Source organism: Mastigoproctus giganteus, chromosome 1 (genome assembly GCF_048544385.1).
Source record: "Mastigoproctus giganteus isolate SK-2022 chromosome 1, ASM4854438v1, whole genome shotgun sequence".
Classification (NCBI taxonomy): Eukaryota; Metazoa; Arthropoda; class Arachnida; order Uropygi; family Thelyphonidae; genus Mastigoproctus; species Mastigoproctus giganteus.
Genome location: NC_143575.1, coordinates 150,032,230 through 150,051,950, shown reverse-complemented (window position 1 = coordinate 150,051,950; position 19,721 = coordinate 150,032,230). Strand labels below are relative to the sequence as shown.

At 38.3% G+C, this 19,721-nt stretch overlaps 1 protein-coding gene across 1 annotated transcript in view; it reads right to left on the bottom strand.

Moving 5' to 3' along the window:
• LOC150091193 (integrin alpha-9-like) overlaps window positions 1-19,721 on the bottom strand; it is a 295,920-nt gene that overhangs the window by 61,097 nt on the left and 215,102 nt on the right. The window contains exon 8 of the mRNA XM_090389494.1: window positions 6,566-6,654. Coding sequence (XP_090245620.1) covers window positions 6,566-6,654 — 89 coding nt within the window. The remainder of the gene's footprint in view (window positions 1-6,565; window positions 6,655-19,721) is intronic.

The following is a 19,721-nucleotide window of genomic DNA, read 5'->3' as shown; positions in this document are numbered from 1 at the left end:
ACTGGTTAAAGAAGCACTGCAGGATCATTTAGACAAGACGTCAGTAATAGCTCGGACACAGCATGGTTTTGTTAAGGGGAAGTCTTGCCTGACCAATTTGATTGGATACTATGATGCAGTCACAAAAGAACTGGATGCAGGGAATAGCTTTGATATTATATACTTGGATCTTAGAAAGGCTTTTGATACTGTTGCACATGGAAGACTGCTACACAAATTGGAGCAGTGTGACATTGGAGGCAAATTGCTGCTATGGATAAAGGGGTGGTTGAGGGGGAGAAGACAGAGCGTGGTAATCAATGGACACTGTTCATCGTGGACTAATGTTATTAGTGGAGTCCCTCAGGGCTCAGTGTTGGGTCCATTATTGTTTTCTGTATTTATAAATGATATAAATTTATAAATGTAAAGTACTACACATGGGAAACAGCAACCCCAGAGCAACGTATCAACTCTATGGTACTACACTGACAGTGGTAGAGAATGAAAGGGACTTGGGGGTGGTTGTGCAGGCAGATATGAAGTTCTCTGAGCAGTGCAGATGGGCTGCAAGAGTAGCTCATGGAGTATTGTCAATGATATACAGGAATTTTTCCAGCAGGGATAAGGAGATGATTATTCCCTTGTATAAGGCAATTGTCAGGCCACACCTAGAGTACTGTATACAGGTCTGGAGGCCTCATTTCAAGAAGAATGTAGAGCTGCTGGAAAGAGTACAGAGAAGGGCAACAAGATTAGTGAGTGGAACAGAGGGGTGCTCTTACAAAGAAAGACTTAAGTTTTGCAAATTACAGTGTCTGGAGACTAGGCACCAGCGAGGTGATCTGATAGAGGTGTATAAGGTCTTGAATGGTTTGAGCATGCTCAATGCTGATGGGATTCTTCCTCTAGATCAGGATAATCACCTGAGAGGGCATAAATTCAAATTGAGGAAAGACAGATGTAGGATAGACGTGCGGAAATTTGCCTTTAGCCAGCGGGTGGTTGGTTGGTGGAACAGACTTCCATCCCTTGTGGTGGAGGTTGATAGCCTAAATAAGTTTAAGGCTCAGCTGGACAGGTATTTTGAACGAACAGAGGGGTGAAGTGGAAGTGGGGTTTTTTTTTTTTTTTTTGGCTGATGCTGCATAAGCTTGCTTTCTTGCATCAAATGTCTCTACTAATGCTAATGCTAACTTTTCTAGCAGGGATAAGGAGGTGATTATTCCCTTGTATAAGGCAATGTTCAGGCCACACCTTGAGTACTGTATTCAGGTCTGGAGGCCTCATTTCAAGAAGGATGTAGAGCTGCTGGAACGAGTACAGAGAAGGGCAACAAGATTAGTGAATGGAACAAAGGGATGCTTGTTGTTGTTGTTGTTGTTGTTTGGGGTTTAATGGCGCAAGAGCAACTTCGGCTATATTGCGCCTGTTCAAGTTTTGTTATTTCCTGTTATACTGTTACTGATTTACCATATTAGATATGATTAGTTAAGTTTATTAAGCTGAGGTATGAAAAGAGTTCACTGAAGTTTGATTTTTCTCCCATAATGAGTTCAAGGCTTAATAGTTCATTTGAATGCGATTTGAAAGCTGATTGGCAGGCAATTTGGTATCCTGGACATTCTAAGATGATGTGCTTCACTGTTAGTGTGGTCAGACACTGAAGGCATTGCCGAGGATCGTCTTTCCTTAGGAGGTAAGAGTGTGTTAAATATGTGTGTCCGATGCGAAGCCGGGCAAGGATAACCTCTTCATGTCTGTTTGACCGAAAACTTGATTTCCAGGATTTCTGCTGTTGTTTGATTTGGTATAATTTATTGTTTGTTTGAGATTTCCAGGTCTGCGTCCATATATTTTCAGAGGCTTTTCGATTGATGTTTTTAAAGTCGTTGAGCGGTATTTTATGCAAGTGAGAATTTTTGTTAGACAGATTTTTTGCAGCATCATCCGCACATTCATTGCCGAGTATTCCAGAATGTCCAGGAATCCAAGTGAATCTGACTCTTTGTTTGTTTTTCATAAGGTGTGATAAGGAGGAAAGAATTTTTCTTACATACGGATGAGATGGATGATCTTCTGTCTGTAAAGCATATATTGCACTTAACGAGTCTGTGAAAATGATACTTTTTACGAGGGAAGTTTTGGCAATGTGATCTAGGGCGAGACTTATTGCAAACAATTCAGCACTAAAGATACTGCACTCTATTGGAAGAGACTGTGAGATTATGTTGTTTGGCAATACAACAGCAGCACCAACGTGTGTGGCCATCTTGGATCCATCAGTGTACAGATGAGAATAGTCAGAGAATTGCGTTACATAAGAGGAATGAAGCTGTTTTATATGTTGACTCGGGATATTGCTCTGTTTCCATTTTATGAGGACCATGTCACAGTCAAATGAACTGATTTTCCACTGTGGAAGGGCTGTGGGGGTATCTTGGTAGATTTTATCCATACTTAAGTTCAATTGTGAGAGTATTTCTTTTAGCCGGATGCCTGCAGGTTTGCAGATATTAGGTTTGTTCGTATATAAATTTTCCCATTTCGGTTTATACAGATATTGCCAAGTTGGATGTCCAGAAAGGCTTTGAACTTTCGCAGCATAGTTCATAAGAAGAACTTGTCTACGAAGACTGAGTGGGAGTTCATGGATCTCTGTGTATAGACTATACACAGGTGAGGTACGGAAGGCTCCTGAAACAACACGTAAAGCATTGTGATGAATTGGATCTAACCAGTTTAACACACTTTTCCTAGCTGAGGAGTAAATGGGAGAACCATAATCTAATTTAGATCTTATCATTGCACGATAAACATGCAAAAGTGAATAACGATCAGCTCCCCATGTCATGGCTGATACAGCTCATAGAATGTTTAATTTCTTTAAACACATTGTACGTAGATATTTTATGTGTTCTAGGAAATTTAATTTTTGATCCATGATTAGTCCTAGTAGCCGGATACTCTGTTTGAGTGGAATTTGTTGATTGCTTATTCTTAGTTCCGGATCAGGATGCATCTTTCGTTTTCTGCAGAAGTGTATTGCCACTGTCTTTTGTACTGAGATTCGATATCCATTATAGATGGACCAGGACTCTATTTCGTTAATAGCACATTGGAGCTGCCTCTCGATTGTCCGCATATTCTGTGAGTGACATGATATTGTGAGGTCGTCGGCATATAGGTAGGTTTCAACTGTTGCTGGAATAACTTCTGTTACAGGATTTATTTTGATAGCAAAAAGGGTTGCACTGAGGACTGAGCCTTGGGGGACCCCCTGTTCTTGATTGTATATTAGAGACAGAATATGATGGTAGCGGACTTGAAAAGTTCTTTTAGTCATGAAATTCTGAAGGAACTTCGGTAGATGGCCTCGAAGACCTAATTTGTGCAATTCATGAAGGATACCATATCTCCACGTAGTATCGAACGCCTTTTCAATATCAAGGCATATTATTACAAGGTGTTCGTTTTGGAGAAAGGCATTGCGAATATTTGATTCAGCTTTTGTCATTATGTCTATTGTTGATCTATTTTTCCGAAAACCATATTGACTAGGACTAAGGAGGTTATGGAAGTCAAGAAACCATGTTAACCGATCATTCACCATTTTTTCTAAAATTTTACCTAGACAGCTAGTCCATTGTTGCTCCTTTTAGCCCTGAAAGGATTATTTTTCCTTTCAGGTTTCCGGCCCCACCACGGGGAGGCAGGAGCAGTGCCACCTAGTGACCAAGCGGCTGGCGGATTAGTTTGTTAGTGAGAAAATGGATAAATATCCTAAAAAAGAAAGGTGATTTTCCTTCCTGGGTTCTACTTAAAATCTGCTAAGTGAAGAACCACTTACAATGAACTGAGAATAAGAGAGCGGCTAGAAATGAAACAGTACAAAATCACTTGGAAGGATCACTTTAGAATTCGCTTAAGAAAAGTCGCTTGGTCCCTATTGCTTGGCACTTGGGGCCCAAAGGGATGCTCTTACGAAGAAAGGCTTAAGTTTTGCAAATTACACCTGGAGACTTGGCACCTGCGAGCTGATCTGATTGAGGTGTATAAAGCCTTGAATGGTTTGAGCATGCTCAATGCTGATGGGATTCTACCTCTTGCTCAGAATAATCACCTGATGGGGCACAGATTTAAATTGAGGAAAGACAGTTTTAGAATAGATGTGCGGAAATTTGCCTTTAGCCAGCGGGTAGTTGGTTTGTGGAACAGACTTCCATCCCTTGTTGTGGAAGTTGATAGCCTAAATAAATTTACGGCCAAGCTGGACAGGCATTTGGAACAAATGGAGAGGTGCAATGGGAGGTTTTTTTTTTTTTTATTTTTTTGCATGCTGCATAAGCTTGCTTTCCTGCATATTATGCCTCTAATAATGATAAAAGATGAAATCATGATTCACAAAGAAATTGCCATCAGCTATTTCTGTATGAGTCATGATACCCTCTGATGCAGTGTTGGATGGCTGCCCTTCAATTAGGACAATGTGGGGTTGAAGCCTTGAATTTGCAAGAGTTTTTCACTCTCAGTTTGGAAATGTAGCCTCTCCATGGCATTCTGTCTGGGAATGACCAAATTTCTGGCATTTGTAATATCTTAGCAGGTTCAGGATATAGGGCCATACGGGCAGTTTAAATAACTTGTATTGATTTAAGTTGGCAAATTTGGTGTACTTAAGGTTAAAATTATGCTACGTGTTTGGACTAAGGCTCTGTCTTTTCGTACCACTATTCTTTTTACTGAGTTAAGTTTGATCTTTTTCTTCTTCAAAAATGTTTAATAGATTCCATTCAGTGATCACTCTCTCGGAAGAATTCATTTGAGTCATGGGGTTACTTGAATTGGAATTCTCCTTGAATTCCAAGCAGAATTCCAATCGGCTCAGAGTGTCTTGAGTGACACCTTCTATTAGCAAGTCCCTAGATTGGAGAAATTTCACCATTTTTGGTGATGCAGCTGCATTTTCCAAGCATCTTTGCATAATGAAAGGGAAGCTTGCTAGCAGGTTGTGCATGACAGAGAATGGATTATTAAGAAAGCTGGAGATTCTTGTTTGCATCCTGTTGTAGTCTTTTCAAAGGAGAAAACTCAGGATCCATTTAATGATTGTTTTCTTGAGTGCTCTTCAGCTTTACACACAGAAAATCATTAACATCCATTTTATCCTTTTGGCCCTGAGGGTTGAATTTTCCAACCCAGATGATCAGCCACCATGAAGAGGTAGGAGTGGTACCAACCAGTGACCAAGCAATCATAAAAGGAGAGAAGTACATTGCTAGACAGTTTAGCAGTGACATTGCTAGCAGGGGAAGGAAGTAACATTGTGAGCAGTCAGCAGTAAGGTTGCGAGTGGAGAAGGGTTTACAAAAAGAAGCTAATATTTGTCCTATGGAAAACACCAGAAAATCACACTAGAGAGATCGCTTGGAAACTATCACTTGACACTCAGGGCACAAACAGGGTAAAGTCCCTGCCCACTAAGCCATCCATGTCAGAAATTCTTATATGATATGTATGGAGACAGGTGCAGACAGAAAGCATCAGCACATTTGAAATGCCAACTGACTGGCCTCCCAGACATACTGATTTCTCCACCCGTGATACCGTTCTGGGGAACATTATCAAGGATTATGTATCCAAAGAAGGATATAAGACAAAGAACAGTTGAAGAGCCTGTGAGGGCTGCCTATACACAAATTAACAAAATTATGCTGCAAAAAATCTCAACCCATGAGACATGGTGCCCGATTTGGTGTCATAAAAATGATGGGTGTCATACTCCCCTGAATGATATATAATAAGACAATTGTATATACACCTTACCCTTTGTATATGATGCATTACATCTTACACTACTCCGTATCCCTATTACAGTTATTTTAAGATGGGGGTAGGGAGGATAGTAATAAGGCTTTGAAACTACTCTCTGATATAGAATCGAACAAAAAAAAAAAAGAAAGACAGTTCACTGAAGTTTTCTATATCCACAAAAATTATTCCCAGAAAATGAAAAGGAAAAAATGTGTTTAAAAAAAATCAGCAACCAATCTCCCACTTCCAGATCACCATTCAAGTAGATCCCCATAATTTTAGCATTTCCATGAAAGCCATAAGAATAGCTCAACAGTACCAGGACAGCTCACAAAAATAACTACATTCTCTGATGGCTGCCAGAATCAACAGGACTTCTTTGTTCTTCTGTATTATCAAGGTACAAATGATTCTAGTGATGTAGGTCAGTGACTAACCTAGGTCACAACTTAATTCTTCCAGTTAAAATTATGAATTATGTCTGTTTTATGTTTTTTATATATATATTTTCCATTATGTAAATTTATTTTATCAGTTAATGTCCATTCAAGAGGATCCCCAGGTTGTTATGTAGTTTAAAAACATCATAATCTACATAGGTAAGTGCATTTAGTGTATATGTGTTTTCTTTATTTTCATTACCTGCATTAAGGTGTGCTCCTCCTCCAGGGAAAATCAATAAACTGATTTAGAATATAAAATTTTTTTTCTCAGATCAAACAAGTGTAATTTACCAGTTGAATATCACTGATCTAGATTATTTTACTCTTACCCGTCCTTTATTATTGCCATCTCTAGGAGCTCCTACTACTATAAACATCTGCCCCACTTTAAAGAAATTGCCACTAGATAGGGAATAACCTATAAACAAAATATACTTCACTGTAAGTAAATTCTAATGCTCAAAATATACATACATATAAACTCAAAATATAGCTGTTTATCTATATTCAGGAGAATATTTTAGCAAAAAAATTCCACCATGAATTCTGCGCACATATTCCCTTTTTTCAGACATTTTTGGGTTATGCAAAAAAAAAAATCATTTTTAACCCTTAGCTCAGAAGTTAAAGAGTTTGAAGATCCTGATATGAGGCTGTAGAGGGTGATTAACAACATTAATCAGGATATGCTATTTTCAAAATGGCCCAGAAAAATTAAGAATATGAGCTGAAAAATAGCAATTGGGTAATTACTGTTACTGAAATGCAGTACCCTGCATTTGGATAACAGTAATTACAAATAACATATTGTGTAGTAGCAAACTCAAGGTAGTTGGAGAATAAAAAAGACCAGGGATAATTGTACAGTCTGATATGAAGTTCTTCAAGCAGTGCAGAGCTGCTGCTATAGCAGTTCATGTGTTCTGTCAATGATGTACAGAAATTCAACCAGCTGGGACAAACAGGTGATTATCTTGTTGTGAGGCAATGGTCCGGCCATATCTTGAATACCATACAGAGATTAGAAATCGTTATTTTAATAAGGATATAGTTCTTCTTCTGGAATGGATTCAAAGAAGAGTAACAAGATTAGTCAGGAGCACAAACAGTCATCTTACCAAGAAAAAACTGGGTTCTGTAAATTGCAACTGTAAACCAGGAAACTGCAAAAGACCTAAGGTTGAAGGTTTAAGGAGTTCAAGTGGGTTGAGTAATTTAAATGGTGATGGCATCTTTGATCTTTCCTGAATGGCATACACACAAAGGGACATAAATTTAAATTGAAAAAGATATGAGACAATTTGCTTTCAGGCAGAGGGCAAGTAATTGTTAGAATAAATGTCCAGCTGGAGTAGGCAAAAGTGGGTAGTTTGAATAAATTATATTTCAAGTAAATTTTTAAATTTTTTAAATTTTAATTATTTTGTTATAATCAAATGTACCTGGAATATGAATTAAGACTCAGATAAATTTGATTATAAAAAAGTACCTCAATGTTTTTTTTTTTTTTTACCTCAATGTTTCTGAGCTTCCAAACTCTTCAAAAGACGTGTTTAACAAAACTTGTTTACATGTGATGGGTAACCATGTATGAGATGAGATTCGTATAGCAATACTTTTTTGGAAGGGGATAGGGGAACTTTCTTTTTTTTTTTTTAATGAAAACCCCACACACAAGAGGTATTAGAACCTATAGTACTTAGTACTGTGCAAGGGTTGGAGGTTGAAAAGACGAAAGAAGATATTTGTTGACTTTAGACTTGAACTTCAGTAGACTGTAGTTTTCAAAAAATACATATGAAGGAAGGTTGTTCCAGAAAACAGCAGTTGAATGAATAAACGAGGAAGATAAAAAGTTTGTTCTGTGAGTTTAAAGTTGGACAGTAAATGGATGTTGGCTGGTGGCCGCACGTGTTAGGACTGTTTTGAAAGAGACAGCAGGAATTACAGAAGCCAATTCAGAAGAACAGTGCCCAAGGAAGTATCTGTAGAAAAGGCATGCAGCAGAAACAGTATGTCTATGATACAGAGAGTGGAGAGACTCTGTTAGAGACGAGTCATTAATTAACCTAACTCCCCTCTTCTGAATGGAATCTAGAAGCCTGAGAGAGGTTTTGGGAGCACCGCCTCAGATGTGGGAACAATATTCCATGGTAGGATGGATTTGCAATTTATACAGAGTAAACAGTTGTTTGGAGGAAAAGTAATGCCAAGAGCGAAAGAGAAAACCACATTTTTTAGATATAGAGGAAGTAATACCAGCAGTTCACACTTTACAAGTTCCCGAGTTTACGAGTTTTTTTTTTCAAGTATCAAGTATCAACAAAATCGAAAATATGAACGTTAATTGCAAAAAATGAATGTTAAACATTCATAAATACCGCATTTCAAACCATGCACGTAGCTATACAATACAGTGTACCCCCACTTTACGATATTAATCCATTCCAGAGACACCATCGTATCATGAAAATATCGTAATGTGAACCCAAAAAACACATTGTTTTTTAGTAATTCGTTCCCCGACCTCAGAAGTTGAAGTTTTCGCTATATTAACGCTCTAACTCATTTTTTTAGTGTAAACTGTATTAGTTACCAATTCATCATTATAATATGTTCTGCCATAAGAACCAATTTTGAACGGCTTTGTGATATTTTTCTAAAGCACATTTCTGGAGGTCACGACCACAAAACAATTTGCACTTTCCAGTTTATTGGGCTTTTCTGTTACTGCAAACAGTTATAAATGGGTAGTAAAGTCCATGTTATTCATTTGCGAAAATAGCTGGAATTGTGTTTTTTTTTACATTATTATGGTGAAATGTGTTTCCCCTTTACTGAAATCTTCAAACCTATAAAAAAACAAAAAATTTTTAAAATCTTCTCTTAATTCCTTTTTTTTTTTAAGCTTTGAAAATTTGTTACTCTAAGCAAATCATGTTAGTTGCAATTTGTGCGTTCTGTTAAAAAATGCTTATGCATGCTATTGAAATTTATAAAGAAAAGAGAAGATTTTGGAAACAAATGCCTCTTGAAGCATTTCTGAAGAAGACAACTACTTGTGCAACAAATCAACAAATGCCGAACCAATAATGAGTGATCAGTGAGTGTGCATTTAGTCAATTATGATAATGAAGAATAAACATTCTTTAACATTTGTAAGTCATAAATAATTTCTTTATTATTATAATTTGCTTGATTTTACAGGCTACGCTTTCATTTCTTTGGATAAATCAATAATTGTTTATACTTATAAACTAATTTCATTGCTGAGAATGTAACCCCTATTTTTAACATTATACCTAAGTGAAATAAATTCCCACTTTACGAATTTTTGCTTTAAGAGCACGTGATAGGAATGAATTAACTTGTAAATTCGGGAACTACCGGTATTTGTAATGTTTTTTTTTTTTTTTTTTGTGCCAAGAGAGATTAGAAATCAGGGTAATCCTCAAAAGAGATATATAATCTTGCCTAGAAATCGGAGTGTCACCAAAGATAACCATAGGAGCAGAAGAATCCTTTTTGCAAGAAATAAGACAGGACTGAGCTTTAGAAGGATTGAAATCAACTAAGTTGTCCTGGCCCCACTGTTGAATTACCAGGAGATCAGAATTTAAGGAATCAATAGCGGATATTCGAGAAGTTGAAGCTGATTGAGCAGGGCAAGGTCTCTCAAACTGGAAAATGGAATGCAATGTGCTATCATCAGCAAAATTATGGATAGGATTTCCGGCAAATGGAAGAAAGTCATTAATATACAAGAGGAAAAGAGTGGGGGGAAAGAACTGAACCTTACGGGACATCAGCATTAGTGGAGAAGTCAGAAGACAGAGAGCCATCTACCACCAGCCTTAGTGAACAATCAGAGACAAATCTGGATAACCAATTACAAAAAACAGTTGGCAAACCATAAGATGGAAGCTTGTTTAGAAGACCTTTATACTAAGCAAGATCAAAAGCCTTTGAGATGTCAAGAGCAAGTGATTGTGTTTCACCAAACTTTACCATTGAATTTGTCCATAAATGGGTAACATAAGCCAGAATATCACCAGTGGATCAACACTAACAGGATCCATACTGGCAATCGTTGATCACATGGAAGGTTTCTAGGTAGTTTAAGAGTAGATGGTTAATTGATTTCTCCATTACTTTAGAAAAAGTGGAAGTAATTCAATGGAATGATAATTGGATGGTAGGGATTTGTCACCCTTTTTAGGAACTGGCTGGATATGAGCAAATTTCTAAGCAGAAGGAAAAACACTTTTGGAATATTAAAGTGAAAAAAGGCAGCAAAGCACAGGAGTAAGTTCAGGAGTGCGGGTTTCGAGAACAAGCGGAGAAATATCATCAGGACCTGGAGCTTTCTTAGAATAAAGATTCGTAAAATCCTTATGACATCCTTTTGACAGAAGACCACAGGAGGCACTGAATGGAGCATGCTGGGAATGGTGGGAGTTGTTTTACAAAGTTCATTAATACATGAGTTGAAGAAAAATGGGATGCTAGTAGGTTACCTTTATCCTTGGCTGAAGTGACAATGGAAACATCTGGTTTTGATATAGGTGGGAGCAGAGATGAGCAAAAGCTGAGGCCAATACCTGTGGCAAGAGACCAGAATGCTCGGCTACCATTAGGGCAAGAAGCAATTTTTCTACTCTTAGCCTGTTCAAACTCTAGTTTGGACTGATTAATAACTGCTTTACAATTGTTGTGAGCTTTTGGTGTATGCAGAAAATGAAACTGAAGAATTGGAAACAACCCAATTATGATATGCAAAATTCATCTCTTGAACAGCCTTAGCACATTTATTGGAAAACCAAGGTTTAGATAAAGGACGAGATTTTAAAGTGGAGTGTGGGATAAAAGATTCCATTCCTGCAAGAATAATTTCACTGGCACGATATGAACAAGCGTTGACATCAGAAGTTTTGAAACAGTAACCCAACCAAGGAAAAGAAGAAAATGAATCGCACAGGTCATCCCATTTTGCATTCTTGTAATGCCAAACAACATGAGGTTGAGAACAGCCATGAGATAAATGCTCCATTGGAGAGGAGACAATCACCAAGTTGTGATCTGAAGTGCCTAAAGGACCTCTCACTTCGACCATGTACTTAGAAGGGTTGTTTAGGAGAAAAATATCAAGCATGTTGGCTGTATGGTTAGGATTGTCCAGTATTCTGGTAGGTAAGTGAACAATCTGTGCATGGTCATCAGTAATTGCAAAAGCCTCAGCATCTCGACCAACTGATACTGTGTGACTAGAAAACAGAAGCCAGCTGAAGTTGTGAACATTAAAATCACCAAGGAAAATTACCTCATTGTTAGGAAAGTTGGACTGGAGAAAGTCAAGTTGCAAAGAGAGGAAGTTAAAGAGTTCCAAGTGATTAGTGGAATTGGGAGAACGGTACAGACAACAGATGAATTTGTCAGAATGAGGTAGGGAGATTTTAAGCCAGAGAACATCGAAAAGAGGAGATTCCAAATTACCAAGGCTCTGACAGAGAATATCGGAACGAACATATGCACAAGTACCACCTTTGAGGTAAAAGGAATCTTAGAGTGAATAATTTGGGCAAATGAGATGAGCAGTAGTTGAATCGACCGATAAATGGGATTCTGTCCGAAAAAATACATGGGGTTTGGCAGACTGTAAGTGGAAATGGACATCACCGAGATTAGAACTGAGACCACGTATATTTGTGAAATGAACTAGGAAGTGTTTTGGAGGTTTAGATCTTTTTGCAGATAAGTTCGCTCTATTAGTTTGATGATCCATGTTGTAGTCAATGGTTTGGGGGGTTGGGGACATGCTGTATGAAATAATGAAATTTTGGAAAATGGCATACACATGCTAAGAATATACCCAGATCCTTGACATAACGTGGCCTTGACAAATCCCCCACATATACACACTATTCAGACTCCCTCCACTCTGAATCTTGCAGAGTAGAGTGAGCAAGAAGATTATACACTAGGTGATCCGGAAGCCTCCTAGAGAGTTACCAATTGGTTCAGTTCAGTGTACTAACTAGCAACTGGCCTGCGAACACAGTTTTAGAACTGTATTCTCGAAATGTAATTTAGTCACCACTGGATCTCGCCATGGTGTTTATCATCAAAAAACATCAATCATACTGCAAGATGGAAGAGATGGATGAGGGTTGATGGAACTTAACTCTGGAGACTAAACATGGGTTCCACCACTTCAAGCCTCCAATAAGCAAAGTGGTGGTATTGCCCTAGATGATGAGAGTCATCTACCACCTAGTATTGCCTGGTAACACAGAGGGGTGGCATTCCTCCATGTGGTGTGGATGCCACACCTCAACCCCTTAAGGACTTCTCTCCATCAGTTCCTTCAAACTGAGGAAGAGAATGGGTTTAACCTATTGATACAAGGTGTGGCTACATTGGCTCACACCTGAGTGGTTACCCACAGTGTGCTTGTGCATGGGGGTTATACCCAGGATTACTAACAGTCTCACAATCATGAAGGTGCAACAAAGGATTTGGCTGTCACAGACTATTCGGACTTCGCCAAAATTGGGTATTGAGTTTAGTGTCACCTGAATATCAGTTCCATCAGCATTTTAGAATCCCAGGTAGCAAGCACAGCTTGTCTGGCATGTCTGAAAGAATTTCTGCGACAGACTTAAGGACTTCTCTCCATCAGTTCCTTCAAACTGAGGGAGAGAATGGGTTTAACCTATTGATACAAGGTGTGGCTATTAAATAATGAGACTGCTGTAAAAAATTAAATATAATGAAATATTTTGTACCTTACAAGCATTGTCCTTGATGGAGCATCCAACCATCCTTCCACAATTGAGGTCTCTTCCTTCAATTTTTTTTCCCACAGCCTTGTAAGCACTTCAGTGTAATATGTCTCATTGGCAGACTTATTTTGTGGAACATATTCATCCATAACAATTCCTTTAATCTATAATAATTGCTTTAATACCAAAGAAAAAAGAAGCATGGTTTTCACTTTTGATTTTGACATTGTTTGTTTTTGGATTGAGGAATTGTTTCGTCTTCCAATGCATTGACTGTCTTTTAGTTTGTGAGTCATACTAGAATAGGCAACTTTCATCACAAGTAATTACAGTACATAAAGTCTGGATTTTCTTCCATTTTTTTCAAAACACCTTCATAAACTTGGATGTCTATTCATCCTTTGATTTTCATTCAAAATTTTTGGCACCATCTTAGCACTTTTCTCATGCCAAAATTTTTAGTTAGGGATGAAATAGGCCCCTGGCCATATTTAAATTTGAGGGCCCTTTAATATATATAGCATTAGCATTAGCAGGGGCACATGATAAATGAAAGCAAGCTTAAATAGCATCAGCCAAAAAAAAAAAAAAAAAACCCTCATTTCACCCATCCCCTCACTACAAATGTTTGTCAAGTTCTGCCTTGAATCTATTTAAGCTATCAACTTCTACAATGACAGATGGAAGTTTGTTTCAGCAATCAACCACCTGCTGGCTAAAGGCAAACTTCCGCACATCTATCCTACAACCGAATTTCCTTAATTTGAATTTATGCCCTCTCAGGTGATTATTCTGAGCAAGAGGAAGAATCTCATCAGCAGTGAGCATGCTCAAACCATTAAAGGCTTTACACACCTCAATCAGGTCACCTCGCAGGTGCCTAGTCTCCAGACACTGTAATTTGCAAAACTTAAGCCTTTCTTCGTAAGAGCAACCCTTTGTTCTTTTAACTAATCTTGTTGCCCTTCTCTGTACTCGTTCCAACAGCTCTACATCCTTCTTAAAATGAGGCCTCCAGACCTGCATACAGTACTCAGTGTGGCCTGACCATTGCCTTATACAAGGGGATAATCACCTCCTTATCCCTTTTAGAAAAATTCCTGTATATCATTGACAAGACACCATGAGCTACTCTTGCAGAGTAGCTCATGGTGTCTGCACTTCTCAGAAAACTTCATATCTGCCTGCTCAATTACCCCCAGGTCCGTTTAATTCTCTACCACTGTCAGTTTGGTACCAGAGAGTTGATACTTTGGTACCAGAGAGTTGATACCTTACTCTGGGATTACAGCTTCCCATATGTAGTACTTTATATTAGTCAATGTTAAACTTCATTTGCCACCTCTTAGCCCATCTGCTCAACTTTTCTAGATCCTGTTGCAGCAGTGAACTGTCATAATTGTCATTAACAACCCTGCCAACCTTCGTATCATCTGCAAACTTGGACATTAACCCTGATATACCCTCATCAATATCATTTATAAATACAGAAAATAATAATGAACCCAACACTGAACCCTAAGGGACTCTACTAAAAACATTAGTCCACAAAGAGCAGTGTCCATTGATTACCACTCTCTGTCTTCTCCCACTCGACCATCCCTTTATCCATAGCAACAATTTGCCTCCAATGCCACACTGCTCCAATTTGTGCAGCAGTCTTCCACGTGCAACAGTATCAAAGGCCTTTCTAATATCCAAATATATGATATCAAAGTTATTCTTCGCATCCAGTTCCTTTGTGACTACTTCATAGTATCCAAACAAATTAGTCAGACAAGACTTCCCCTTAACAAACCCATGCTGGGTCCGAACTATAACTCAAGTCTTGTCTAGATGATCCTGCAATGCTTCTTTAACCAGTGGCTCCATTAATTTCCCTGCAACAGAAGTTAAACTAACAGGTCTGTAATTATCTGTGTCTCCTTTTGATCCTCATTTGTGGATTGGGATCACATTTGCACATCTCCAGTCCATGGGTACCTCCCCTGGGTCAAAGAAACTGTCATAATTATGGCTAAGGGTTTGCTTAGTTCCTTTGCCACCTCCTTTAATATAACTGGATAGATTTCATTATCCCCAGGTGCCTTTTTTATGTTTATCTTCAACAATTTCTCCTCCACTTTGCTCTCAGTTATTACAAGATATCTAGCTTACTGCCAGAGTTGAATACACCTCTAACGTTTCCCTCCCTGAATACACCTCTAACATTTCCCTCTCTGAATAACTCCTCATGTGTGAATGTAGATGCAAAATATTCATTTAGTTTGTTAGCTACCTGAGCAGGATCATCAACAGTTGAACCATCGATATCAAGTGGACCAAACTGATTCAACCCTTTCCTTCTAGAGTTTACATAAGTAAAGAACTCTTTGCTGTTTTTCTTTGCATCCTTTGCCAAAGATTTCTCATAATCTGCCTTCGCCTGCCTAACCTCCTTTGTAACTGGGTTACAGACCAGCTTATATCTATCATAGGCTTCTGTGTCACATGTTAATTTATACGTGTCCTATGCATTTTTCTTCTCTATCACATGTCTAATTAGTTCATCTGACATCCATTTAGGCCTAAATCTTAAACAATATTTCTTTGTTGGTATGAAAAGCCTAATAGCTTCCAAGATTAATTCTTTGAATGCTTCCCATTTTGAATTTGCTATTGGTAACATCATCAGTTGGTCCCACCATATAGAATTATAATACTGTCTTAGACCACCGTAGTCACCTTTATGAAAGCAAAAACTCTTCCCTTTACCCTTGATGGTAGTTACCTCTTTGAGTAAATCCCACTTCAGCACACTGTGATCAGTGCCACCTAGTGGTTCCTTTATCTGCAGATTCTTGATGCATGAAGAATCACTAGTGATAATTAGATCAAGAGTATTACTCCCTCTAGTTGCCTCACGAACATGCTGCTGTAGAAATCAATCATCCAATAAATCCACAAAAGCCTTGCTAGTGTGTGAGTGACCAACTCATAAATTCCAATCAATCTCTGGGAAATTAAAATCCCCCATTATAAGACACTCTGATTTACTGGCCCACTCTATTTCTCTGCACAATTGCTGATTATACTCATCAGATTCATTTGGCCTATAACACACACCTACTCTCATATTTCATTTCCCAGTGCTTATGTCACACCAAACAGACTGAACATTGCATTGTCCACCAACACCAATTGGATACACTTCCTTAAATTTTATGTGTTTCTTAACTAACAGCATAACCCCTCCTCCCTTTCTGTACACATTTTACTCCCCAAATTCCAGTTCTGCTTATGTCCGTGTGACATCATGTCTCTGATATCCCAACAATATCTGCCTTTGATGTCTTAATTAGCACTTCAAGCTCATCGAATTTATTAACTATACTCCTAGTATTGGTGTACATGCAAGTATACATGCACCAGTTTCTACTCTTAGTTACCCTAACATAGCCAATGTATTTACTTGTTCCACTATGACTCCCAGCAGTCCTGGAAATCCCCATTGCCTTGCTTTCCAGGCTGCTGCTCAATTGCATTTCAATAGAAGTAGTGCAAGAATCACTTTTACCTCTGCAGTGACTACTGTTAATCTATTAGTCCGTGCATCCCTCCAAGCTAGCAGTTTTCCACCCTATCTAACTCTGCCTCGATAGCATCAGCAAATATTCTTGCACCCTTTCTATTTAAGTGTATCCCATCCCTGTAGAAATTTGTATGTATGTGTGTAATATATATATATTACACACATACAAATATTACTCTGGTTTTTAAAAAAAACTTGTTTTTAGAGAGGTTTATTCACCCATACATTGATAAATATATTTCTGTGATCTGTAGAAACTATTATTATTATTATTATTACACATTTTTATCGCTACTTTAGAAAATATTTACACTGAAAATGAGGCCCCTCTTTGGGTGAAGTCCCAGGCCATGTCCGGTTTGACCATAGCATTAATGCGACCCTGAAAATAACAAAGGAACTGGATGCACAAAATAATTTTGACATTATATATTAGATTTCAGATCTCCAGTTTGTACAGCAGTTATGTGCAACAGTATTAAAGCTTTTTTGAAATTAGATTTCAAAAAAGGTTTTGAACACAATAGACTACTGTTGCACATAAAAGACTACTGTACAAAACTAGAGAAGTGTGGCATTATGGGTATGTTACTGCTATGTATAAAGTGATGGTTCAGTGGGAGAAGACAGAAGGTGGTTATCAGCGGGAACTGCTTTTTTTGGACTAATATTATTAGTGATTTCCCACAGGGTTTGATTCTATCCATTGTTGTTTTCATAAATTATATGATGAGACATCATTAAGAGATAATCAGGTTTAATGTCGAAATTTGCAGAAGGTAAAAACATTGGAATGGTGGTTAATGACAGTAATCAGGATATGCTACAGCAACAAGATCTAGAAAGATTAGATACATGAGTATCTAATCTTTCTAGTATCAGAAATTTAAGTTTAACAATGACAAAATAAAGTAACAAACTATGTTATACCACACAAGATGGTGGAGAATGGAAAAGACAAGGGAATAATTAAGCAGTCAAACATGAAATTCTCTGAACAGTGTAGACAGGCTGCTAAGACAGCTCATAGGGTTTGTCAATGATATAAAAAATTTTGCCTGTAGGAAGAACGAGGCAATTATCCTGACGTATAATATGACGGTCAGGCCACATCTTGAGTACTGCAAACAGGTCTGGAAGCCTCATTTTAAGGAAGGATGTGCATATGATGAAAGGGGGTCAGAGAGGGCAATGAGATTAGCGAGGGGGAGAAAAAGGATGCTGTTCCCAAGAAAGGCTTCAGTTCTTCAAATTACAGTGTGTGAAAACTAGACCCCTCAAACTTCCATCTGGTGTTGTGAAAGGGATAGTTTGAATAAATTTATGGGAGAGCCAGTCAAATTATTAGAGGTTAGTTGTTGGTTGGTTATTTGACTTTATATGGGCAGCTTAGGCCAAAATGCACCAGGTCTAAATGCTCATTATTGTAATCTATAAACAAGGTGTCACATCAAAAATGTACAGTGTGTGTGTGTGTGTGTGTGTGCACTTAATCGCACACAAGCTGCTCTGGCTATAGTGTGCTTTCATTTCAGTTCAGAAACTATCATAATCGATCATACATTCCAATTTGTTTCAAAAAAACAGAGAAGTTCATTAATATTTGCCTCCTCTCCAATGATATGATATAATGTCATCAGTTCTCCGAAATTAGCCAGAGAATGAAGTATTGAAGTTCGATGTTACTGATAGTGTGGATGGTCAATCAAAATATGTTTGACTGTTAGATGTTCTGAACAGTGTGCATACTGAGGATGATCATCGCCTGTGAGTAGATGGAGGTGAATCAGGTGAGTGTCCTATTCTTATCCGTGTGAGGTACCACTTCTTCTTGTCGCACTGTCTGAATGCTCGAGTACTAAAATTTTGGGTCCTGTTTCAACTGGAAAAGTTTATTATTTTAGCAAAAGTTCAATAGTTGCTGACGATCTTCAATTTGCTCTGGCAAACTCTTGATTTGGTTTAAAACAGGGTGAGCCTCATGAGAAGGATTTTGCATTGCTCTAATTGAGCTGAAAGGGTCATTGTAAACTAAATATTTTGCAGATGGGTAAAGAGTCAAATTTTTTAGAGCAAATTATATTTCATGTAGTTCTGCTGAAAAGTTGCTGTACTCGGGAGGGGGGGGGGAGAAGATGATATAATAGCAGAGGAAACACTGCTCCAATGGTTGAAGCAGATTTGGAACTATCTGCATATATTTGCAAGAAGTCAGAGTAGTTTTGAATATGGCTAGCACCGACATTCATTGTTCCACATTCAGAATCAGTAGACGATTCTTTCCCCATTGAAGAAAATAAGTATCACAAGTCAGTTGAGGAAAGGGGTTAGTCCATAGTGGGTGAGAGTAATTCTTTACCTGTTGCCTATTATGGAGAGGAACATTCCAATTCTGTGATACTTCAAGGAGCCATAGGCCTGCTGGTCATATTTTACTTGGTTTATTTCTATAGAGATTGAGTAGTGGTGGTGGTGGGTTAAAGAGGTATGGCTGAATAGGATGCAGAGAGCAACTTTATATTTTTGCTGCATATTTAAGTAATAGCATTCTTCTGCAGAGGTACAGAGGGAGGTCTGAGCTTCAATATATAGACTATAAGTTGGAGATATCCTATAAACACAAAGTGCAATCTGCAGTGCATTGTGTTGTATAGGATCCAGCCAGCATCATACACTCCTTCGGGCAGAATTATAAACTGGAGCACCATAATTGGACCTTGTCGCGGTGGGGTGAGGGGGCTTGCGTGTCCCGATGACCCAGAGAGCTAAGTCGGCGGTAGCTTAACGGGCTAGCTCCTCGTTCAGTTTAAAAATACACAAATGCTAAACGACCTACAAGTGGAAGATGGTGGAAGATGACTCTCATCAACCGCTGAAATACCACCACTTTGCTTATTGGAGGCTTGAAGTGGTGGAACCCATGTTTAGTCTCTAGAGCTAAGTTCCGGTCAACCCTTCCCTATCTCTTCCATCATGCAGTATGATTGATGACTTTTGAGGTTATGATGAACGTTGTGGCGAGATCCAATATTCCTTACATTTCGAGGGTACAGCTCTAAAACGGTTTTTGCAGGCCGGCCGCTAGTTAGTACACCGGACCGGACCTATTGGTAACTCTCTAGGAGGCTTCCG